The 25,517-nt window shown below is 40.2% G+C and overlaps 1 protein-coding gene across 1 annotated transcript in view; it reads left to right on the plus strand.

Annotated features, from left to right (window-relative positions):
• Positions 1-3,199: 3,199 nt before the first annotated feature.
• KIF6 (kinesin family member 6) overlaps positions 3,200-25,517 on the plus strand; it is a 211,449-nt gene continuing 189,131 nt past the window's right edge. Inside the window, exons 1-3 of the mRNA XM_063125614.1 lie at positions 3,200-3,281; positions 4,730-4,839; positions 7,086-7,160. Of these exons, the coding sequence (XP_062981684.1) occupies positions 3,216-3,281; positions 4,730-4,839; positions 7,086-7,160 (251 nt within the window). The 5' untranslated portion in view covers positions 3,200-3,215. The remainder of the gene's footprint in view (positions 3,282-4,729; positions 4,840-7,085; positions 7,161-25,517) is intronic.

Genomic DNA, 25,517 nt, shown 5'->3' on the forward strand with positions numbered 1-25,517 from the left:
GAATCAAGCTCCCTTTCTTCACCATTAAATAATGCTTATATTTTCATGATTCCTAAGCCTGGAAAGGATCATACTTCTTGGGCTATCGATTTATATCATTAATTAATGTAGATATCAAAATATTGATAGCAATTTTGTCCAATAGCCTGCAACAAGTTACTGGAGCATTGGCTTGACAAGATCAGGTTGGATTTATTAAAAACAAACAGGTTGCTGATTAGTTGAACATCTGGTTGCCTCACATTGTGAAATAACTGACCAGGCTGCCATTATTTATTTATTTATTTATTTGGCAGAAAAGGTCTTTGACAAAATTCATTGGAAATTTATTTTTACAACATTGACTAATTTTGGTTTTCATATAAAGCTTTGAAATGGGTTAAAATCCAATACTTGGCCCTGAGAGCTAGAATGATGACTAATGGTTTACTTTAATGGCGTTCCCCACCCCCCTACTTGGACAGGGCACCAAACAAGGATGTCTAATTTCTCCATTGATATTCGATTTATGTTTGGAACCCCTGGCTTGTGCTACTAGACAAAACAGTAGCATTCATGGTTTTGTGCATGCCTCCTTAGAATTTATAATTATCCTCTATGGTGATAATCTTTTGCTGTTCATCTTGAAACTCCAATCGTCAGTTCCAACTCTGATGATTTGCCTTGCTATTCAGTTAACTGGTCGAAATCAGAAATAATGTCAATTGGAGATAGGGTACACTCTAATGTATTAGCTAACTGGCAATTTCAATGGTGCCCAGATTTCATTACTTGTTTGGGAATAATTATCTCTAAAGATATATCTCAAATGATCAAGTCAATTAAAGATATTTCACAAGATATAGACAGATGGGCATCTTTAAAGTTGAGTTTATAGGGTAAGGTTAATACATTTAAGATGAATACTACACCATGAATTGTTTATGTTATAGGTGGGATCTCCTTAGTTATACCTGACAAATATTTCCAAAAGCTTAATTCTGTCTTTCACAATTTTTGGAAGTTATTTTCCACCAAGAATACTCTAAGTTTGAAAAGGATGCAATTCCCAGTGGGAAAAAAGTGGGTTTGGCTTTCCAGATCTTGCTACATATCATCAGGCTTATCTACTGACCTGTACTAAATTTTGATCTTTTCCATGTGGATGATTTTTCACCTTGGTCAGTTTTGGAATCTTGTCTGGAGCTTCTCTCCAAATGGATGACACTAGTTTCTCATCATATTAAGGTGGACAGAGCTCTTCCCAAAATGTTAGTGATCAGCAACATGTGGCATATGCCATGTCAATTACAGTTTGACCCATTGTCCTTGCCAAATTGTCTCTATAGGGAAAGCCAGATTTTAAAATGGGAAAGAAAAGAGTCTTCAGTAGGAATCAAACAGCGAATTGGAATGTCCTATTTTGCCTAATCAATGGACCACCAGTTTGGCATCTATATCTGATATGTCAATGGACCTTTGGCTATGCCTTATTCAGCAAAAACTCATGTTTCAGGTCTAATGGACTCCACAACATCTCTTTAATATAGGTTGATTTAACTTAGCTAATTGTTGGAGGTGTAATGCAGTTAATGCTTATTTTATTCATGTTTTGGGAGGAAGTTATCATACAGATAAACTTTGTATCAGAAAGCTCTTTCATATTTACTGATGTACATGTTATCTTAAATTATTTACCTGCTTTTTGGAATGTAACAAATGGTCAGTGTAAATTGATTTTTCATGTCCTCTTGACTGCTAAAAGACTGCTACTACAATACCAGAAAGATAAAAGCTCATGCCTATAATGTTGTGGATTAAAGACCGAACAACACAAGCAACATACCTAAGAGTGGTATATAGGTGCCACTCACGAATGGACTTGTATTTGGATTTTTGGTTTGCTTTTACTGAAGTTTATGTGACATCTATTCCTTTTGCCTTTTTGTAGAAAGTTGTAATATTTGGAACTTAGGCTTTTAAAGCACGTAGCTATATTTCCATATATATTTTTAAACAATATAGTTTTGTTTTGTTGAAATCTACAATTAAAAAAATATTAAAAACATGAACCAAGTATAGTTAATAAGCTCTTTAGTTCTATTATGCAGCATTTCTTAGCAATTATTAGTTGTAGTGTCATATCTCTCTACATAATTGGTTACAACTATGTATAATTATTGTCCACAGGCTTCTGCTTTGTCCCATTGTTAGCAAGGGCATTAAACACAACCAGAGCTTAAGTGGATCATTGTAGCTCATTCATACATCACTTTCGTCATTTATCTGTGTAATCTAATTCTCTTCTCCCAGACTTTAAATGTCTTGCGAGTCAGGTGAATGTTGTCACTTCAGACAATTGAGAACTTAGACAATATTTACTATTTTAAACTTTGACAACAGTCTAAATTTAAAAACAAATTTTGCACAAGTACACTATTTGAACTCACATGCTCAATGCCCAATAGGTATGAAGGCTGTAATTTAATTTTGAAAAGGAAATGCTGGAACACTTACTTTAAACTAACCTGCCCCAACCTGGTGTCCCCAGAAGCTTTTGACTACACTCTCCATAGTCCCAGTCGTGCTGGCTGGGTCAGATGGGAATTGTAGTCCAAAACTTCTGTAGGGCACCAGGCTTTCTGCCAGGCTCTGGGGAAGGAGATTGGCAGGGAACAACAGCCTGCTTTCCGTGGAGGGCTGAAGCGGGAAGAGTAAATCCACATCGATTTCTCTGAGTCGAAAAACATACCAGCCGCGAACAGCGCAATTCTACAAATACCTACTTAGAAGTAAGTCCCACAGAATTAAATAAACAGGGCTTGTTTCCATGTAAATGAACATAGGATTGCACCTCAGAAAGCGAACTCTCCCAAGTTTACTGAACAATTTAGGGTGCAATTTTGTGCATGTTTAGACAGAAAAAAGTCCTCTAATTCCCAGCATGCCTGGCTGGACCAGGCTAGGAGTTTTCCTATCTAAACATGCCCAGGATTGCACCCTTAAGGTACTAGGGAAGGGGCGTCACACCCAAAGCTGGAGCAAGGAAACAATCCCCGAGCTCCCCACCACAGACGTCCTTCCTCGTCTCCTGCACGCGCTGTGTCGTAAAGGCTCCCCGCAACTCGGCGTTGTTGCGCAAGGCACGCTGGGTAGCGTTCCTTGGTTACCGTTGCTACGAAGGGCCTAGCGCCCCCATCGCTGGTCTCCCGCCAGCAGAAAGTTTGATTAGCGAGATGGTGAAGCAAACGATCCAGATCTATGCCCGGGTGAAACCCCTTGGCAGGAAGCAGCCGCCGGGGGTAGGTGCAGAAAAGGACCAAGGTTGGGGAAAGCATAGGGGGGTGGGACGCGAAGGATGACCGAAGCCGCCGTATCGGGTTACCGAGGGAAGGAATGACAGGAGGCAGGACGGAGCCTGGCGCGGTGGCTTGCGTGTATTACGTGAGGATGCACCTTAGCGGGGAACCCTGTTGTGGAGACTTGGTGGAAGAACTGAGCGGGGCGGGTCTCCTGCTTTGTGCTACGTGTGAAAGAACACGGTACTAGCATAGGTGCTCCATGAGAAGATGTAGACGTGGTTACGTAGAAAGAATGTGTGCATAACCGGCAATGGAAGGCATACTACGGTTGAATTCAGATGATTCACGTCTTTAACAGGTCCTAACGTTCTCGTGATTTGAAGCGTTCATCGCAGAAGTCGTTCTACCCGACCTCAAATATCTTAAAAGTTTATGCTTTTCTAGGAGATAATGCAACCCATTCTCACCCTATATCTCCATGAGAACGGATTGTTGGATAGGCGGGTACACGTGAATTGGAATGACTAAATGAGGATGTAAGAAGATAACGATTCTTCCAAATTAGTTTTTTTAAAAAAAGAAAGAAAGAAAGAAGTTCTGTAGAACTGTGGTAAAGTGATTATAACGTAGTTTTTCTTAAAGAATAGCAAGCCAATGAAATTCTAACAAGGAATCTTGTGGCAACTTAAAGGCTTACTTTTGATGCAACAGCAACCTGTCTGGAAATCGTTACAAGAAATTTGGTTACCTTTTGGTTACCTTTTAACAATTGCATGTCTGGCAAGTTTGCAAGTTAATCTCCTGCCCATATGATGAATAAGAAAAGCTTTATGTAGTGCCATGCAGCTTTTCAACATTCAAAAACCAGGCCAGTAAAAAGATTGACAACTGTCCCTTTCTGGAATTATCCTCCTGTCCCAAATTGCTGTATTGTCACAACCTGTGGCATTCATACTTCTTGGCAATCTTCCTAGAATGCTCCTCCTTCCACCTACTACCTTATATTTTACTGGATGGATTGGACCCATTAAGGCTTTATTCTTGTTCATGCTTATTTGGAGTTAGTTCTGGGCTTACATCTGAATTGATATACATAGGATTGGGTTTGCAAGGGTGATTCAGATACTACTTCTTGTAAATAGGTAAAGTGGCTTCCTAGCCTGTTTTATTACACTTTTAATTCCAGTGTGATAGCATAGATGCGTTTTCTACAAATAAATTTTATAATTACTTGCTAATTGACATGAATCTAAACCCTTCTTGACATTACAAATTTTGTTATGGGAATTATTTGTAGATATATTCCTAATAATAAAATAGTCTTCATGGAAGTTGTTCTCAGACCCTGCATTTTAGGCATAAGGATAATTTATGCTGTGATCTTTAAGGAATGGAATAATTTCACCAAGGGAAACATCATTTACAAAGACCACATATATATTTTGTAGATATATTCAGTTGATGAAGATGAGACGTCAACATTCAGTTTGGAGATTATTGTGCCACGTGATTTGGCAGATGGATTTGTGAATAATAAACGTGAAAGCTACAAGTTTAAGTAAGTTAATTTGGGTTCTGTGTTTGTGCATATGTACTGTTGTAAATGTTGTATGTTTAAACATTTGAAATGGCAAAACCAAAAGACATCATCTGATAATAGTTCATTGTCTCACTGGACAGCTTGTAACCCTTTTTTCCTCACTGATCTCTGTGCTGTAAAGGGGGAGGGTATTACATAGGATGTTCTAACATGGAGTTTGAGAGGTTGCAGCAGCTCCCCAGTTTCCCCTCAGATGTATGGGCTTCTTAAATTGTATCCTTCCCTTTTCTGTCTATCAGTACCACTTCCAGTTCTAATCTTGCCCTGATTATAAAGTTGGGGAGCCAACAAATCGTAATACCCAACAAGTTTAATTCACTTGAAAGAAATAAGATGAATTAGGTCAGTTTTCTTCCCACCTTCATAATATTTCTGTTAGTACCATACTATCAAAAACCTCTTTAACAGTCTGCATACTTTTATTTATGAATAACTGAAAAAATAGACTCATAGAACAGCGTCATTGGAAGGGACTTGAAAGGTAATCTAGTCCAACCTCCTGCCAATGCAGGAAATCCTCTGCTAGAGTATCCCTGATAGGGTTGGCTTCTGCTTAACAGCTTTTAATAAAGGGGAGTCCATCAACTTCCATGGCAGTCAGTCCCACAGTTCAACACCTCATACCATGAGGAAGTTATTCCTAATTTTGAGTCAGAATCTCCTGTCTTGTAATTTGAACTTGCTGTTTCAGGCCCTAAAACAAATTGCATATTTGAGGGGCTATCCTGCCATCTAATAATCACTTCAGTCTAAATGTATCCAAGTTCTTCATCCTTTCCTCACAGGACTTGGTCTTCAGGTTCTTACCACTTTTGTTGCCATCTGCTGGACAATAAATGTTCCAAATGTTGTATTATGTAGTATTAGTCGTAATATATTAAATGTATTCTCTAAATTTCATCTCATTTCCTAATACTATTTACTATCTTATTGGCTTTAAGATTTGGAATTGATTATAATTGCTGGATATAACCTCCAGGTTTGCCAAATGTGGATTTCATTAAGTTTTTTTAATGTTTATTATCATGAGGCGGCACTATTTTGCCTATAACTGTGTTGTGGAGGGAGAAAAAACTCAGAATAGACACTTTACAGCCCAATTCATTGCATTTTTACTTGGAAGTAAGTCCTGCTGATTTCAGTGGGGCTTTCTCCCAAATTGGTGTGCATGGAATGCCTTTGGGTTTAATCCAAATGTGTCCCTCCACCAGCAAAACTGGCATGTCTGGGAGAATGGATTCCCCTTCCCCTGCAATCCCCTTCCCTCCAAATCTGCTAGGCCGAGTTGGGAAACCCTCTGAAGCAGATTGGAGGGATGTGCAGAGAGGTGTGTTGGCGAGGAGAGGAAGGAGAAGTCCTATTGTGTGCACGGATGTTGGCTTGGGCAATGTCAGAAGTTGCACTTTGTTAATTATTTTGCACCTAAGCACCAAGCAGTAGTGTTTAGTATTGTTTAGGTTTTGAATTTAAAGCAGTTAATGTGTAGTGCAATCAAATAATTAATATAACTCCTTTCTGGTGGACACCAGTGAATTGTCTTGAGAGGCAGAACTCTAAATAATGCTTCTAGGGCACTTGCAGTAGAACAAAATAGAGAAGTTCAGAATACGGTAGTTTCTTTTAGAGAAAGTGTGGCAGAGGTGTTCTAAGGAGAAAAGGTCTCCTATCCAGAGGCTGCAGTAATCACTTTGAAATACATCTTATTGTAAGTGTAATACCACTTAAGGTGATAAACCTTCAGATTTTTATTTATGTTAGGAGATGGAAATATAGCACAATTCTTCTGAAGTATTTGATCCTCTACTAAATTACCTTTTTGTTCTAGAGAAGAAACTGAAAATAATCTGTACTGTTTATATGTTCTATTTGGTTCTAGGGTTGCATATATAAGATCCTGCGTGGGGCCATTTGGAAATGTTGATCCCCATGACAGTAATAAAATAGTTGGCTTTTTTTAAGCAGTATCATTTTATCAGAAGATTTTATTGTACAGATTTTGTCAAAGCAGCAGTGTTTACAGTCTTTTGTGGATTCAATAGTACAACAACATAGTGTGGTAAAGACTACAGGGAAAACATTGTACTGGGTTATGTAAGTCCAGTGATGTAAACATTGACTTAGTTACAAACAGAGAAAAAAGGGGGGGGGGAGAGAAACAAGTACTGTTTTAAGATTCTGCATGACCAGTTGTTTATAACTTTCAGATTTCAGAAAGTTTTTAATCAGGAATCAAAGCAAGATGAAATTTTTGAAGCCATTGCCAAGCCAGTTGCAGAATGGTAAGTGTAATTCTTTTAAGTGATCTGTGTGGGAAGTTTCATTTATCAAACCAATTTCTGATAATTATCCGTATTACTTTAAAAGTGGATTGTACATTCATTGGAAGGCTTCTGTTCCAAAAATGATATCTCTAAAGCATGGGAAGAGGAATTGTAACCCTCCAGATGTTTTGGCCTACAAGTCCCTTCATCCCTTATCATTGGCTTTGTTGGCTAGGGCTGATGGGAGCTGTAGGCTAAGACATCCACAGGCCACAAATTGCTCACCCCTGTTCTGAAGGGTAACAAGTGGCAGATGAGGGTGTCAAGGTAGGCATGTGCAAAGTGATGCACTTTGGGACAAAAACACCTTAACTATGCCTAGACGTTCAAAACTGGCTGTGTGTACCCAGGAAAGAGATCTTGATATCTCTGTAGAAAGTTATTTGCAATGATCTCCAAGACAACATCTTTACACTGCAGAAGTGAAAAATGCAAGAGTTAATGTTTTGATAGTCAAAAGGAAATACTATGTCACACAGTGCATAATTAATGGAGGGTAGGTATATCAATCAATGATAGCCATTATACCTAAATTTAGAGGCAGTGTCCCCCTGAGTACTAGATTTTTGGGACTGGAAGGGGAACATGATCACCTTATTGCTCTGCTTAAATGCTTTGTGACTGGTTACTGTTAGAGACAGGTAGCAGAAGTAGATGGCCTTGGCTGCTCCTGCAAATCAACTTTTATGTTCTTGTGTAATGTATGTTTGTACATGTGTGTTTTCTCAGTACTGACAGATTAATTATCCATTTAATACTTTTTAAATGTTCTGTTAGATAGTCAGAGTAGATCCTTTCCACCTTGATTGTGAGTGTGGGAGAGTAGTTAAAGGATGTCAAGTGGTAACTGTTATATGTTATCTTGGATAATGCTCTGTACATGCATCTGCTCTCTGCTTGTGACTCTGATTGCATGTTGTGTTCTGTGTGGGCGTAGTGGAGTGCCTGGGAGTATAGGTTGAGCTAAATATGTGACAGAATGAAATGGGATTGATCTGGTAGAGAATCCTGAGGTGATAGAATGACTACTTCAGACATTGCTGGAGAATGGTGGGCAGTTGCATTTTTGAATGCATCTATTTGCAGGGAGAGCCCCTTGCAAATAGAATATTACCATTGCAGGGAGCATGCTGGGTTAGAACATTTCTCTCTCATGTGCTAGGTTTTTTAAAAAAAAGCTTGTGGGAAGTATTAAAAGAAAAGGGGAAAGCTTTTTAAAAGTGGTACAACATTTCAGAATTCTGTCACCTCATTTTGCTGTATTTGTAGACCAGAGCTTGAAGTTACCCATTTCTGTACCTCAATCCCCCACCTCTATATAAGAATATGATATCATTATAGCCTTATACATTCTTAAATTGATTAGAGATAATTTAGAGTGAAATCCTATGCATGTTTAGACAGAAAAAAACCTCCATGGTGACTGGAGGATGCTGGGAGTTGTAGGACGTTTTTCTGTCTAAACATGCGTAGGAGTGCACTCTTAAGAAACCAATAGCGCTAAAGGGGCATTTTGATGAATATATCTGTTTCAATACGAGATGAACAGGCTCTAACTAGCAAGAAAAATCTTATACTTGAACACTCATTCAGTGGGCCCTTCAAGCATTTTTAATAATGAGCAATCTCAATCCTTGCTGTTTTAAGTAAATTGAATACAAATTCTTGTATATATTTTAAATGAATCTGCTGAATGTATATTTTAGGCTAATCCTAATTATAAATCATGCAGATTGTTTTTAGGGTAAACTGGTTGATTTGGGAGTAGTGCTGATCTGATTTTTTGGGGGGAGGGGGGAGGTTGCTTTTCATATTGAAAATCTTATTCCATATTTGAAAGAGCAGTGAATCCCTAGAAGAAGTAATTAAATCCCTTTTTATGTGAATTTAGGACCCGCCCACTTGCTTGGCAAATCACATGCCATGAGAAGAGGAGGGATCTCATTGAGCTATGTATATTATTGCTGATAACTATGCATGTCTACTCAGAAGTAAGCCCCATTGAATTCTGCAGGGCTCATTCCTATTCACCTTGATGAATCTAAGCAGGTCTGGGTTTGGTCAATGCCTGGGTGGTAGATCTCTTGGAACCCTATGTAAGTGGGTTCCTTGAGTAAATTCCATGATGTAAGAGAGGCAGGGGTATAAATGTATTTATTGAAGTGACTGAAGTATCTATCTGTAAGATTGTAGCTTTAAAGTGGCTGCAGCATATGGCAACTCTCTGCTATCCATGATATGTACCCACCATTCTCTGTTTTATGACATTGAGGTTTGTCTGAGCAGTTTAGGAATAAAGGTGGGATCAAAGTCTGAACGGAAAATTATGGAGGAAATGGGGATGTGTGCATCTTTCTGGATGTAAATATTAAAACATGAAAGCAAATTTTGCCTATTGTACATTAAAGAATATAATTTAAATTTTAAAAGCAACATTATAAAGTTAAAGTAAGTGGCCACCTTGTAAAGTTAGTGTCTATCCCTTGAAACTTTCTCTGAAATTCTCTCCATCCACCTTCCACTGAAAGCAGTAGAAAATCATCCATACTCTCATGTAAAGATGTGAAGGCCTGGAAAAAAACCAGAAAATATAATATATATATATATATATATATATATATATATATATATATACATATATATTCTGTTTCCCCCTGAAGCCTTCCGCCCCCCCAGACCTACAAAGTCCTTACAGTTCAGGACCTTGTAGCTCCATTTGTTGCACACATACACACACACACACACACACAAAAGTGAAAAGTTAATTCAATTTGTAACAATTGTTTGAATACACTGTACTTTTAATATATCAAATGTGATAATTTTATGCCAAACCAACTTGTACATGATTACATTTTATGTTCCTAAAGAAACAAAGTGACTTTCAACCTGTAAAGAGTGTTAATATTGCATTTCCCCCAAAATTTCCCCCAAAATTTCTGTTTCTCCTGAAAAAGTTCCAGAAATTTTACATCTCTAGATCTGAAAAAGTAGGGTGGGGCATTTTTGGCACACCTCTAGACTATATATGCTTCGCATATCCCGATCTAGCCATCCATCTAAACCCAGTTACAAGGGCATGTCTATAAGTAAGCGTGTAGAGGGAGGAAGGGAGGGGGGAGGATTGCGGACTTACCTGCTTCAGCGATCCCCCCACCCCCCAGTGTCTAGACAGCAGTGTGACATCCTGGAAGGGAAGAGGGACGTCATGGCGACCATTTTTTTTAAAGAGAAGCCCAGTTGTGCGGCGAAAAAGGTAAAACAACAACAACAACAAAAACCTGCCCCCAACCTGCCTGCCCCCAAGGGCATGGAGCCTCCCCGTGCAGCTCCGTGCCCAGCTCCGCTACTCACAGGGAGGAAGGAAGAAGCTGGGAGTGGATGCCACATTGCCTGCGGTCCTCGGTATGGTCCTGGGACCGTGGGCAAAATCGGGGAAACTGAGGTCTTGGTTATCCCAGGAAAATGTAGGAGTCATCCCTGCTTGCCCCCAGGATCTCCTGTGTGTCATTTAGATTACCTCAGGACGACCCCGGGGGAAAAGGCTGGTGTAGACATGTCCCAAGTTACACTTGGACCAAAGCAAGAAGTAATGAAGCAAGAAGGTTGGCTAAATGGGGACATACTATGTTTATGTATAGATATTGGAGGGAGCACACACTGTTGAGCCCCATGGGACTATTCCAAATGAGTGTTGTGCCAACACTATGAGTGGATTGAACCTTATATGTTGATTAGCAGCTAAATCCACTTTGATTATTAACTGGCAAACTTAAGTCTTTTTTTTAAAAAAATCCACTTGTATGTGTTTTTATTTTGGATTCAGTTTAAGGATCTAGTTTTGTCCAGGTTTTTTCCAAATATGGCTTCACACAGTTTTGGAGAAATAACAAAATATTTGATTAATAGTCTTAATCTGCAGCAGCAAAAGTCCTTCTTACCATGTTTGTGTTCTTTCTAAACTATGTTGTAATTTAGTCTATTGTTCTGGAGTAATACTGCTTGTTTCCAAATAGTTAAATAACAACACTGTTCTGTTTTCATTTAGAGAACTGTGGGATGTTTTCACTTGCTGGTAATTGCAGTTTTATTGCAACATAGCTCATTATTTGAACTATGCTTTGGAAGTACAGTTTTTTTTAAAAAAAATATTATTATGCACAATGTTATTTTTAAACTGTATCTATAAATATGTTCATATTCTATAGAGTTGTAGAATAGGGCTCCAGCTGCTTTTACAGTATAATTGAGTATGCCAAAATCCCTTTATAGTTTGTTAAAGTTAGATTAATTGTTGCTGTTTTTATATTGTGCAGTTCTTCATAATAATTTTGTTTTTGTTATCTTAAACAAAACACAAAGATTGGTTTGTCAGTTTGGCAGGTCAGTTCTTTTGGAAGCATAAATGAACATGTTCCTAAAAATAAAAGTATACCAGTAAGTGAAGGAACAGCTTTGCTGATGTGTTTCCAGGAATGTAACACAGCACAAATATCAATGTAATTCTTCAATAGAATTCTGAAGCTGTTTGTCATATGATCACATGGAAACTAACTTCAATATTTCATCAGAATATATCCAGAACAATGTCAAAACATTAAAAGAGGGTACATGCATGATGCTAATTAGTTTCCAGAGTCTTGCTGGCAGGATAAAGACTTGAATAATTTCTCCCCTATTTTTGGCTTTCTTTGAACTTTTTTCCCTTGTTGTTGCAATATTCTATTCATTTCAGTATTTAGGTCTGTAATCTCATCCACACTTAGTCAAGAACAAGACCCATTCAATGAGGTTCACTTCTTACTAGCTTGCCTGGGAAGTCTGACTGCTTGGATCACATGGACTCCTTTATCTTCATTTGAAATGCTACCTTACAACACCATAAAGAATGCTTATTCTCTTAAGGGATTTCAGCATTTGTCTTCTTTCAGTGATAAAGCTGAGACATTTCTTGATTTTCTAGTCTTTTGCTAGAGTGTGTGTTCTAAACCAGCAATAGCCAATTTCTGTTTTCTCAGAATCTAGTATAGTTTCAAAACAGTAGTCCAAGGGCCAGTTGCTGCAAGTAGCATAATTCTTTTTTGTTTTTAAACAGGCATTATTAACATAATGTCAACCTTCAACCCCATAGCAGGTCTTGAACTTGCAAACCAAGGTCAGGCAGGTATCCAACCTATGCACCACTATTGGTCAGGATAGAGTTTTATAAGAAATGAGACAGGCCGACAAGAGCCATCTGAACACCTAATAGATCAGATTGTCTGTTCCTAGCTACACTCTCATCTTTGCTTTGCCTTCATTGCCTTGTCTAGAATTTTCCTAAACATCACTTCCTCTTGCTTTTTTTTGGAGAGGGGGCAGGGCCTGTACCTGTACATAAGCCATTCCAATTGATGCAACTATTTGATACTCTGTTATTTTTGAATTTAGAGAAATGTTGCTTTGAACCCAGCATCTTTAGGATCCTTTGTGAGTTGAAAATCAAATGGTCAAATGTCCATTTGAAGATTGGGAGTAGAGATCATAGCATGGCAGGCAGTCCCCAAGGTGTTTTACAATAGCAATTGTAGTAAAGCAAAAAGAGATCTCAAAATGAAGATTGCCTCATCTAGGGCTGGATGCAGATGTAACATTTCTAATTTCCTAATCATGATTAAGAATTTAATCTGTATTTATTCTGTTTTAAACTTGTTAATATTTTAATTTTATGTTTTATTTTACTATTGTATTTTATGGTTTTAATCTTCTTTTGTGAACTGCTCAGAGAAGTTTAGCTATTAGATGCTATAGAAATGTGTGTTTTGTTTTATTTAAAAAAAAAAGGAAACTAGAGCATGCTGTGACTTGCATGTGTTCTCGTTCTCTATGTTTGAATGTGAAATCTTTATTTACATGGTTTCCTTTAATTATAATGTCATATTACATGAATGTTAGCATTAACTAGGATTGCCTCATAACAAGGGTTAAAACTATGGTTCAGATGTTACGGTAACCCACAATGCGTTAAATAAGCTACGATAGCATATTTAACCCATGGTGGGGTATCATGTCACCTGTCAGGATTTTGTAACCCATAATGGCTTATTTGCCCAAAATAACTCATGCAGATAACACATGTTCTGCATTAGGACTTATTTAAAACAGTATGGATTATTGTGTCATCTGGTGGACACCATGGGTTATTTTAGTCACCTGAGGAGTCATGCAGCAAGAGTGATCAAAACCACTCTTCCCTGAGTTTAGTGCTTAGGAACACCTTAACGGGACCAAGCCAGCAGTGTCAATCAGGAGAAATGAGCAATTTCCCCATTAGAAACAAGTTAGAGCAAATAAGCCAGCAGTGTCAATGGGGGAAATGCACATTTTCTCATTTGCGCTAAAGTGCTATAGCTCTTTACCGATCCTTGGAGCCAATTAAAGTGAACAAGCCTGCAGGGTCAATGGGAGGAAAACCCACAGTGTCAATGGTCCTGCAAATGCCCAAGGCATTGTTGGCATCACCCCCTTTTGGATGCACCTCGGATTTTTGCTCCTTTCCCAGTTAGTGTGCAGGGTTCTCTCAATAGGTGAAACAGTGCCACTGCTTAGGTGGGAGGACTGCAGCAGGACAGGGGGTGGGGGGATAACTCAGGTGCTGCACACAGTGGCTTAATAAGCTACTCATAGTATCTTATTAGCTCACGTGTGGCAGGGGATCATGGGTTATTTACAGAATAAGCTGCTGTGAGTAGCTTATTAAGCCACCATGGCTTAAGGTGATGTCCATTCATGGCCAAACCTTGATTTACGTCTGCAGTCCTGGTTGATGCTACCGATGGTTAATGCTGATGCACACATAAAGCAAACTATGGGAGAGAGGGAGGATTCATGCATTTGAGGGCAGGAGGGTGGAGGAATGAGTCCACTACATCTTGCCATTCTTTCAGCTTTGGGAATATTAGATCTGTGTCTGTCCTAAATATGCTACTCCTAGAATATGTTTTACTGGGCATCTTCATCTAATGAAGCACAGATTTGCACATTTTGGATATACAAATATTGTATGAATGTGTTGCTTTCCATATGTATGTTATGCAGGAGAATATGTGTCACTCTTCATTGCCTTCTTCCACAAAGAACAGCTATTACCCATTATTCTTTGTTCATTGTCCTAGCCATTCAGCTGTGGTGCAGCATATCACATTTTCCATCCTCTTGAGCTTGTTTTGTGGCTCAGTTGAGTGCAGCTGTAGCATGTTGATTCTGGACATGTAGGTGCTTTTTGCTGGTACAGTAGGTTGCCGGGCAATTTAACTGGCAGAAGAAGGGTTTCCAACACAGTGGCTGCATGAAGAAAAGGCTTTAAAAACACATTTATGCTACCTAAATACTGAAAAGAAAGATACTGTCGGTTTTTCATTTATAGATAATTTAGTGCTTCTGGTGCTTTAGACTGTAAATTCCTTGGAACAAGAGTTGTCATTTAGTGTTATATGTACACAGCATCTGGAACAGCACGTTCCTAACCTGGCTAAGCATACTCTGTCTCATATATTCTAACCAGAAGATTTATTATTGGAGTTTGAAGTTTTTGTGTTATTGTAGTTTACTTTAAACTTTAAAGAATGCATAACCAGAATAGCTGTTCTTAACACAATTTCCTCTGGAAATTGCAACTTAAAAGTACAAATGGCAGATATTTTTTTCATGGTCTAAGTCAAGGGTAAGGAACCTCTTTCAGACCGAGGGCCTAATTCAGTTTTGAAGAAGTTTGTGGGGGCTGCATTCCAATGATGGGTGGGAATAAAGGTGGTGGGACCAAAAGCAAATGGGTGGGGCTGAAAATACAATAAATAAATAAATACCATTCTATTGTACCATAAAGCTCTTACTGCTAGGATCGAAGCCTTAGGGGAGTCATTTCAACTGTTCAGAGTAGGGGGGGAAACAGCACAAAAGCCAGGAAATCACCAAATAATTGATGATTGGGGGAAAAGGGCTAGGGCCTGGGGAAGAGGGGGTGGCCCTTTGGGGAGCCCCATAGGAAGAGGGAATCCCAGAGGGTCAGATTGGAATCCCTCAAGGGCTGCATTTGTTCCCTGGGCCTGAGGTTCCCCACCCCTGATCTAAGTGGTATACTGCAGTGGCTTTTAAAACTTAATCCTTGGATCACTACCTTGGCAGTGGTACACATATTAGCCTAAGACCCTGGTCAGCAACTGCTTTTATGGGAAAGCCATCTTAAGCAGGAGGTTGAGATTGGTGGGCCAGTCCTTCCATTTCACAAAATGGACATGTCTGATGCTACAGCGTCTTGTCCTTCCATGCAGTTTTCTTGTCAACTGACAGTTCTCAAAGGTTCAGATTTGGCTGCGACTTAGGCCTTGATCCTTTTCATAGAAATGTTTCCTTTTCTCAGAAATGCTCCTAAATGCTGAACACTTCAAACAGTAACTCTGATATCCATATAGCCTATTTTTAAAATATCACTTTCATTGGACTCTGAATATTGCAACATGAAATCTGAAGTATTATTCATGAATGAATGATAAATTAGACGTCTGTGATCAGTGGAATCGAAACTTCTATTCACAGTACAGTACTTAGCTGCAGTAGGAAGCCAAACATGCATTTATATCCACAGAGACAACGTAGCTCGAACTCCTCTGATAAATCATTCCAGAAGTAGTCTGGAAAGAACAGGGGAGTCCTGATGTTTATGTTGCCAACTACTAAGTCCCTGACTACCGTCCTGCTGTGTTCAACCCTGCCCTGCACAACAACTGTGCAGATGGGCATGCATGGGAGAGATATGGTGATGGTGAGGCCATAGGAAACTTGCAGATTCCAATGGATACTGTCAGATTCTGCAGTGCCATTGGTCTCATTTCCTAGTTGAACTTGTCACCATTGACACTTCCCCAGTCTGAATGCCTGCTTACATGAAGCTGAATAAAGCTGACAAGACATTCCAGAGTTCAATGCACAAAAAGTGGATGGGGTGGTGGTGGGTCACCAAACTGCTTGCATTGTTAATTAACCAGTAGGTCAGAGGTATTCCAACTCTATGGAGGTGGATGCACATGCAATCCTGTGCTGAAGACTTCATTTCACATTGGTAACCACTTCTATGAAATGTGGGGGAAATTAACATCTGGAATATCATGTACTGCTAAATCAAAATAAAATCCCCACCCTTGGAAACCCGTAGGAAGCAGCATAAGGCTAGTACCAACCAATGCCCAGTGGTTGAGAATGATGTACCGGAAGCAGTGACGGTTCCTGATCTTTTTATATCTCTTGGTTGACATGGTACGCAGTGGTGAAACTCTATAATAGACAAACATGCATCACATCCTTATTCTTATTAGTGTAAGTGGCTTGACATAGAAGCCTGAAGAATCTATTTACAGCATGGTGGGGGAAGAAAATAATGCCCTTTTTGAATGCCACTTTGACATGATTATAGGGTTTTTATTTAGCATGATTTGAGTTTGTTTTCTTCCTTCCTTTTTCAATCTTGCTAAAAATGAAGTGTCAGAAGTGTACAGATTAAAGTGTTTTCTTGAAAGGCTTTTTCAGCTATGAAACCATGGATTTGAATTTATGTCAAGTATCATTTTTCATCAAACTGCTATTGTAAGGTGTATCTTTTAAGATTTATTTTGACACAAATTGCAGATTTTCCAACCGTTATTAAAGTTACTTATAGATTATAGTATGACGGTACATTTTATGAAATATTTGATTAATTTTTTTTCTTCCCACAGTCACTTTAGTTTTACAAGTTTACATATTTTACACTGCTTAAATTAAACAAACATCACACATCTTTTTTTATACCAGTTGTCATCAGTTTCTGTTGAAGTGGATGTATCCAGTATATCTTTGCACTGAAAAAAAATCAGAGCTGCCAAAAAAGGACTGAACATAGCTATGAAATGAAAAGCATTGCTAAATAGATTTTGTGCTGCAGATTTGGCATGGACACAAAGAGGTGTAATATTGAGATATTTTGTTTATTTTAATTAAGGAACTTTTATCTGCACTTCAGTTGAGAGAAAATATTTAAGTATGAGCCCTTTCCAAAGGGAAATCCTCTTTGAAAAGAATCTGTCTGAAAACTTAAAATTGAGGGTAAACTTTATTTTTGTCATAAACATCCGTACTTCAGAGTTCAGTTTGCCAACTCCATGCCAACTCCATTGTGGATCGAAAGTGCTTCTGTGATGGATAAAATGAAAGTGAAAAGTTGTCTGGAAAATAATCTAGGGAAGGGGTGTAGTAGAAATCATGATAGTTGATACATTTTGCTAGTAGGGATTTAAGAAAAGCTTGAAATGCTTCTAGACTTGATTAGTGATTGATTGAAAAAGGATGTTTGCATATGCTTTCTATTATTTGGCCTTCTTCCATAGCTATTGAAATGCCACTTCATTTAAATTGTCAGTGTTTAAAGGCTGCCATTACATTTCAAATAACAATAATGTGCATCAAATGTTTAAAATGTATTTAAGAAAACTCAAGCAAGGTGATAACTACTCCAGGGCTTACTACTCCTGCACTTGGGACTTGTGGGAACTTTCATGTAGGGGGAAATATAGCATGCTTGCTGTTTTGGTAGTAGCATTCCAACTGTAGAACTCCCTTGTATCTTCCTTAATGATTTTTAAATGAGTGGTTTATTCTGCAAGGCCTTTTATCTGTTTTAATTCTTGCCTCCTTGTGGTTTTGTTTTCATAGCTTCTTTTAATGCTTTTTGATTTTTACAATCTAATTGTTATTTTCTTTTAATGTTGTAAATCACCTTTGGGGCTCTTTTGAAGGCCACAAGGTGGTATATAAATTATTTGCTATCAGAGGTTCCTGGCACGAATCCAGGACTTGGAGAAACTAACACTGCTGATTGCATAATGTTTTAACTTAAAAGATCTTTATACCTCTGTGTACTTTATAGTATTGAATTAGGTAAATATTGTTAAAAGAACATGCCTCTTCAGAATCTTAAGGTACAATCCTGTGCATGTTTAGACAAAAACAATATCCATGCTGTCTAGGGCATGCTGGGATTTGTAGGGGTTTTTATGTCTAGACATACACAGGATTATGCCCTTATAAACAGCAGTCATATGAGTATATCCACCAGCCTAGTCTGGTAGAAATATCCATACTTCTTAATGTGAAACTGTAATATTGCAAAGGCTCACAGTTAAGTTTCAGCAGGTCACCTTTTTTGGATTATGGGTCTTTGATTTTGTTTGAAGTATAGAGATAATTAATTAAATAAAGCATTTCTGTAACCATGTAAATCTCAACTACCTAAAAGAAAAACATGGATGAGAATTTAACTTTTAGAAAGTTTGCCTACTGTACACATGGGGCAGAGGTATGCTGGAACTGGTTGCTTGGCTCCCCTTCCCTATCTGTCACTTGTTGCCTCCTTCATATGTTCTTCTCCAAATCCAGATCCCTTTAAGATGGAAATTGGCTGGAATTTAAAAGTTTTGCCAGCTTAATTAAACATCATTAAAAACAATACCCAAAGCATCTTCCTCCTCCCAGGTTCAAAACAGCTTCTTTGATTACTTTGTTTAGTTTCCTGTTGGAGGGCTGTTGTCTCACACAGATATCAGATGTGTGTTGGAAGTCACATAGCCCAGTGAGGGCTATGTGACTTCAACATTAGCATGGGATTTGGAATTCTTGTTAGACTTGGCTAATTTTCAGACTTTTCTTTCATTGATTAATAAAAGCCTTTCTACTAATCAGTTAAAAAAATAGTTCAACCCAGTGAAGTATTCAAACAAACTGGGTGGGTTCGGACGTCACACTAAGCTACTCTGCAAATAAGCTACGAAGGGTTGGTGGTATGCCCTACAGATGATAGAGTTTGTCATGGCTTGTTCTCCCTCTCCCTTCCACTCGGTGCTCCAGCCGCTCAGGCATGTATCCCTGCCACCTTTGTGGCAGAACCTTTCTTGTCTCCTCACCCTGGTCTCCTCCCAACTCTGATCACTACCCCTTTTTATTTGCCACCTTTTAAAAAAAATCTTTTGTTGCTTCAGGAGAATGCAAATGTGTTTGTAATCCCCCCTCTCCATTCTTTGACAAGTGTGCAAGATTGCACTTTTGCTTGTCCAATATTATTATTATTATTATTTATTTATATAGCACCATCAATGTACATGGTGCTGTACAGAGTAAAACAGTAAGTAGCAAGACCCTGCGGCATAGGCTTACATTATGAGAACTTTTGCTTTGTCAATGTCCTTGTTAAGTTGCAGCTGTGAACTGGAGCACTGAAGTGGCATAAGTAACATACAAGGACATTGACAAAGCAAGAGCAGGCAGGTTAATTTGTACACACAGTTGACAAGGAGGGGGGATAATACTAAGGGAGAGGAGGAATCCATTTGTGCAGTTGAGAAGCACAAGAAAGGTGGGGAAATGCAACAGCAATAAGTGCACCAAAGTGGGGAGTAATAACTGCTCTGTCTATTTGCCAGTATTTTTCTTTTTATTGTTCCTTACTGTTGCTCTTGTGCAAGAGCAAGTGGGGCCATCACACTAAATTCCTTCACAATCTACAACTTTGTCAATGTCCTTGTATGATACCTACTCTACTTCTGTGCTTCCACTGACAACATATAAGGACATTTGCAAGACAAGACTAAACATATTGTGCAGGTGAAAAGTCGAGAAGCACCAAAAAAGGAAACAAATGCAAGAGCCATAAGTATACCAAAGGGGTATGCTACCATTCAGTTGACTAACCCATGAGGGTATCTTTTTTCAGTTGGCCAATCAAAAGCTCTAGTGGGAAAAATGTCCCAATCCCGAAGCATCTCTATCTCTTAGAGAGGTCGTCAAGGCCAGTAACTGCCTCAGTACCCTTGATTAAACCTTTGCTTTGAATAGTGTACTTAATCTTTCCAAGTTCAGATCCAATGGAAAATTGTGGTTTAATGAATCCTGGAAGTATTACATTCCAGTGTGAGAGAGGAAGGGGATACCTTGGATACAAGGCTCTTCTTTGGTCTGATTGGTTTATTAGACCAAGATCATTGTATTTGAGCCAGCCCTCCAGTCTCCACCTCTAAGACTGGGGGAAAAGCTTGCTTTGTCATATAACTAGTGTCAAGACTGAAGAGCTTATCACCCAAGAATCCAAACATACTCGAGGGAAAGGAATTGCTTAGTTTCAATTCAAAAAATGCAGCATTCAATTTATCCTAAAGTTAACAAATAACTCTTTCATTTTAACAATATGGTATGACGTATGAAAAAACAATTACTTCTCTTCCAAATGAAGGTGGAATATTTGGCTATTAACCAGGTAAAAAGTAAATACTTCTGACAGTTCTAATATTTTTGTTGTGAGCACATGCTGGCTTTCTTTGGCATCTTATTGTGTGCTTTTCTTTGACATTTTGCTATTGTAGATTATACTGAGCCATCTGGCAAATGCTTAGGCTTCCAGATAAATGAGTTGGAGGCCCTTTGCCTCCCTCATGGCACCAGACTAGCAGTTGACCTACACATGGCCCCATCCTCCTAGGAACACAAGGAAGGTTTTGCTTTTTTAGGTTTGACTTATTTATAACTTTTCTCATAAACAAGAGTGCACACAAATACTACTTTCTTCTTCTTCTTTTATATAATGTAAGTTAGGTCTTTGAGCTGGAGAAATCCAGTACAAATCTCCATTTGAAGTTTAGAAAATCTTATCAAGCGAATAATTCTTCCTTGATTACTTTATCAAAATGACATGTTTCCATTGATATGGTGGTAGGGAGATTATAGAATTATGGGGGAAAGTATAAATTATACATTGAGTTTGTACAAAACTCTGTCATTTGCATTTAAAGCCTGTTCAGGAGGTAAAATCAGAAATGACTAATAGTTTGCTCAAATAATTCTTAAATGCCTCTAGAAATTTGAGTGTCCCATGTAGTGCTCCTGCATTTAAAAGCTAGTATAAAATGTCCAATAGTAAGGGTGAATTGATTTTGTCTGCTTGGACATAAATTAATCTCTAGAGTGCCCTTTTATCTTGGCTCAGATGTTCTAGACTTATCAAGGCTAAAGTGTCCTTTAATAGAATTGCCCTGGGAAAAACAAGCTGTTTGGGTTCTGTGCGACATCTTCAGAGCTTTCAGGATAGTAATGGAGAAAATCAGAGCTAGCTATTCTTCTAAGATGCCATATGTAATATGTGCAGCAAAGAAGGAAAAGTGGACACAGCAATGTAATGTCAGTAATTGTAGAAATTGGACTTTTGTAGACACAGCACAATCATTCCTACATTAATAATTAATTTTAATACAGAGCATTTTATATCTTATTGACTGTATATACTGCAGTCAATAAGGCATGTATGTACAGCAGTCAACTGGTGGTACTTCCAATATCACAATAAGCCCCCCTGAAAATAAGCCACAGCAGGTTGTTTGTTTGCTTGCAAATCCACGTTACTCCTGACAGATGATTGGGTGCTCTGAGGCTTGCCGCTGCTTATTTCCCCCTTAGTCTTCCTGCCCACTCCGGGCATGTATCCCCTGGGCCTTTGCAACACAACCCATCTCATATCTGTGTCCCTACAGAGGGAAATGTTTCCAGCTTCCCGCCCCACACCAATTGCTACTGCTTTTCTGCACAATTTACCCATTCACAGACTTTCTAAAAACATATCAGTGCTTTGGAAGTATGCAAATAACTTTAGTTTTTAATTTTATCTTTATTTTTCTGTTGTTCCCAAGCAGTGCACACGTTCACCTATTTCCCCTCTGTAGATGTTGAAATCCCACTTGTCAATTTCATCCTCTCCTTGCATAAGGTCCAAAAGCAACAGCTGAACAGGACAGAGGTATTGGGGTGGGTGGGTGAAAGTCCTGCAGGAGTATGTGTGTACTTACTATGAAAATGGGTTCTTTAATTATTATTTTTTCTGTTCACAAGTGGGCAAGTAATTATACTTTCGGAGTTTGGGGTCAAGGAAAGTGAAGTGAGGGAGGAGACTGAAGTCGGGCAGCAGCTATACTTGAGTGACCAGATACAAAATAGAGCAGGGATCCTGCTTCTTTAACTGTTGTGATGAAGAGGGAGCTTCACCAGGTGCTGCATGCACACAAATGGCACCTGCTGAAGTTCTCTTTTCTATAAGACTGTTAAAGATACACGAGTTCTGTTATGCTTTCCATATGGTCAACCTTTGTGAGCACATATTTCACACAGATTGAGAAGGTAATAGCAGATAGAACCCTAAATATGGATGAATAACCCCCTCCCAAATAGTGGTTCTTCTTCGTGGTCTCTATGCATCACACATATGGGCTTTGCGCCTGCGCAGAGACCAGACCGGAACCTTCTATAGCTGAGTGGAACGTTTTTGGCGGGAACCCCTCCCCCACGCTACCGTGCATGTCCATGGGGTTCCCGCCCTTACCTCAGTTCTTCGTCGTCCGCCATTGTGCACAGACCTGTTTAACCGAACCTCTAGCGTTTTTCTTATTAACTTTATTTTCTCTTTTACGATCTTCTTCGTTTTTCGATCTTTTTCTAAGACTTTTCTTATATTAAAAAAAAAAAAAAATTAAATTATTGAAGATAGTTTTCCTCAGCGACTTCGGTCGCGTGAGGCCTGTATGGCAGTTGAAACACCGTTTACGAAGTGTGTGAAGTGTGGGGCCAAGCTTCCACCTATTGACGGACACTCCCTCTGTGTCCTTTGTTTGTGCTAAGGCCATATCGTTGAGGCCTGCCATCATTGCATGTCGTTTACAAAACAAACGAGGAAAAGCAGAGCTGACGACTTCCCTCCATCTTGGGGGGAAAAAGCTCTCAGAGCCACGGAGGCTCCTACTATGGATAAAACGGCAGTCAGTAAGTCCGTTACCGACAAAACGGCAGCGAGTAAGTCCGTTACCGACAAAACGGCAGCCAGTAAGACCGTTGATGACCGTTGCACTGAGGTGCCTGAGAATTCCAGAGCGGCTAATAGGGCTCAGATACCCCTAACGCCTGGACGGTCACTGGTGAGTTCCGCGGCCAGGAAAATCTCCAAAAGGGCCCGGACTCCCAAATCTTCGATGATGGACAAAACGGCAGCCAGTAAGTCCGTTGATGACCGTTGCACTGAGGTGCCTGAATATTCCAGAGCGGCTAATAGGGCTCAGATACCCCTAACGCCTGGACGGTCACTGGCGAGTTCCGCGGCCAGGAAAATCTCCAAAAAAGGCCCGGGCTCCCAAATCTTCGACGATCGACAAAACGGCAGCCAGTAAGTCCGTTGATGACCGTTGCACTGAGGTGCCTGAATATTCCAGAGCGGCTAATAGGGCTCAGATACCCCTAACGCCTGGACGGTCACTGGCGAGTTCCGCGGCCAGGAAAATCTCCAAAAAAGGCCCGGACTCCCAAATCTTCTTCGGAAATGGAGCGGCGGAACCGGCTAGGAGTCACTCTACTCCTCCTGTCATACCGACCGCTTCGATACCGAGGCCTCCCTCGGTATCGAGATTCCAGCCGCTACCGATGGCTACGGTACCGACGCACCCTCCCAGTCTATCGGAGGGCGAGTTGCGGGATTCGGTTTCAGCGGCCTCTTTCCGAGAGCCTAGCAGGCCGTGAGAGGTTCAGGGACTAATCCCTCTACCGCCTTCGGAATGGGATCGATATCGCCCACTTCCAGGGTGACCACCAGTTCCCTCAAGAAGAGTATTATGCGCACCCTTCGCTTACATCGAGGGTGTGTCATCTACCGCTGCCTCCACCGCCCGCCCACCAATGTCCACGGTGTCGACGCCTCGACACCGTACCCAGCCATCGGCATCGACTGCCGCGGTTACCACGATACCGACGGAGCATGTGTCATCTACTGCTGCCTCCACCGCCCGCCCACCAATGTCCACGGTGTCGACGCCTCGACACCGTACACAGCCATCGGCATCGACTGCCGCGGTTACCACGATACCGACGGAGCATGTATACCTCCAGGTGGTTACAGTATCCTTGCCTGAAGAAAATTATTCATCGGATTCTGAATTGGGGTTGTCGGCTACTCCATCGATGCCTTCACCATAAGATGAGGTTCATGACAACGACCCTTCTTCCCCTTCCGACGATATGGTCAGATCTTCTGACCATATGCTTAGAATGGCTCAGGCATTAGGACTGGTGATCCAGCACCACATGCTTTAAAGCAAATGGCTCAATTATTCTGGAAAACACCGGCTATGTCTCAGGCCACATCGTAAAGGCTAGAGACCCTCTATCGAGTCTAACAAGAAAATGTACAGTTTCTGGTCCAACATCCCAAACCTAATTCGATCGTAGGGAGTCGGTTCAAGGCCGCTTACAGAAGGCACATTCTGCACCTGTGGACAGAGAGGGCAGAAAGTTGGACCTTACGGGCCGGAGGATTTACTCCTCTGCTTCTTTGGGCATCAGCCTACGAGGCTACCATGGCACGATACCAGCTCTTCCTCTGGGAGAAAATAGGATCACTAGGTGAACATCTCCCAGAGGACAAAAAAAAGAGCGGGCACGAGTCTTCCAAAGTGAAGCTTCAGCCATAGCCAGGCAACAAGTGTCGACAGCGCGACACCAAGTTGACTGCCATTCCAAGTCGATGATGGGACCCGTGTCCTTGAGGAGACATGCTTGGCTCCGCTCCGCTAATCTGGCTCATGACACCAAAGCCAGGATTTAGAACATGCCTTACGATGGCGAGGGCTTGTTTAATAGCAGGACAAGACCTTGGACTCTATATACAAGGCTTGCACAACAGCCAAGAAAATAAGTTTCTCTGCTCAGCCTGCTCAATACAAGCTGAGACGGTGAACAAGACCGCCTGCTTAACAACAACAGCAGCGGCCCTACTATCAAAGCCAACAGAGGCAGCAACAACAACAACTCCAGAGTAAGCGGCCATATCAGTCTACATTTCAACAAGACAAGCGTCAGCCTGACTTCACCAAGAAGCAGTGACTTTGACTTCTTTGTCCCACGTCCACCTCCCTTTGCGAACCGCCTAGCACCCCATTACCATCAATGGGAGTCAATGGCATCAGACTCCTGCGTGTTCACTATCATCAACTTGGGGTATGCCATCGAGCTCGATGTCCTTCCTCCTTCGGGGGTGAAAGTAACGGCGCCATCCCTTCCTCTGCTTCCGGAGGTACAGACCTCTGCTATTGAAGAGAGCCATCTCTCCCGTACCCGCAGAGGAACTCAACCAGGGTTTTTTCTCGCGCTACTTCACGGTCCCGAAGAAATATGAGGTCTTCGGCCGATCATGGACTTAAAGCAGTTAAACAAATTCATCATTCCAAGGAA

This window comes from Elgaria multicarinata, chromosome 4 (genome assembly GCF_023053635.1).
Source record: "Elgaria multicarinata webbii isolate HBS135686 ecotype San Diego chromosome 4, rElgMul1.1.pri, whole genome shotgun sequence".
NCBI lineage: Eukaryota > Metazoa > Chordata > Lepidosauria > Squamata > Anguidae > Elgaria > Elgaria multicarinata.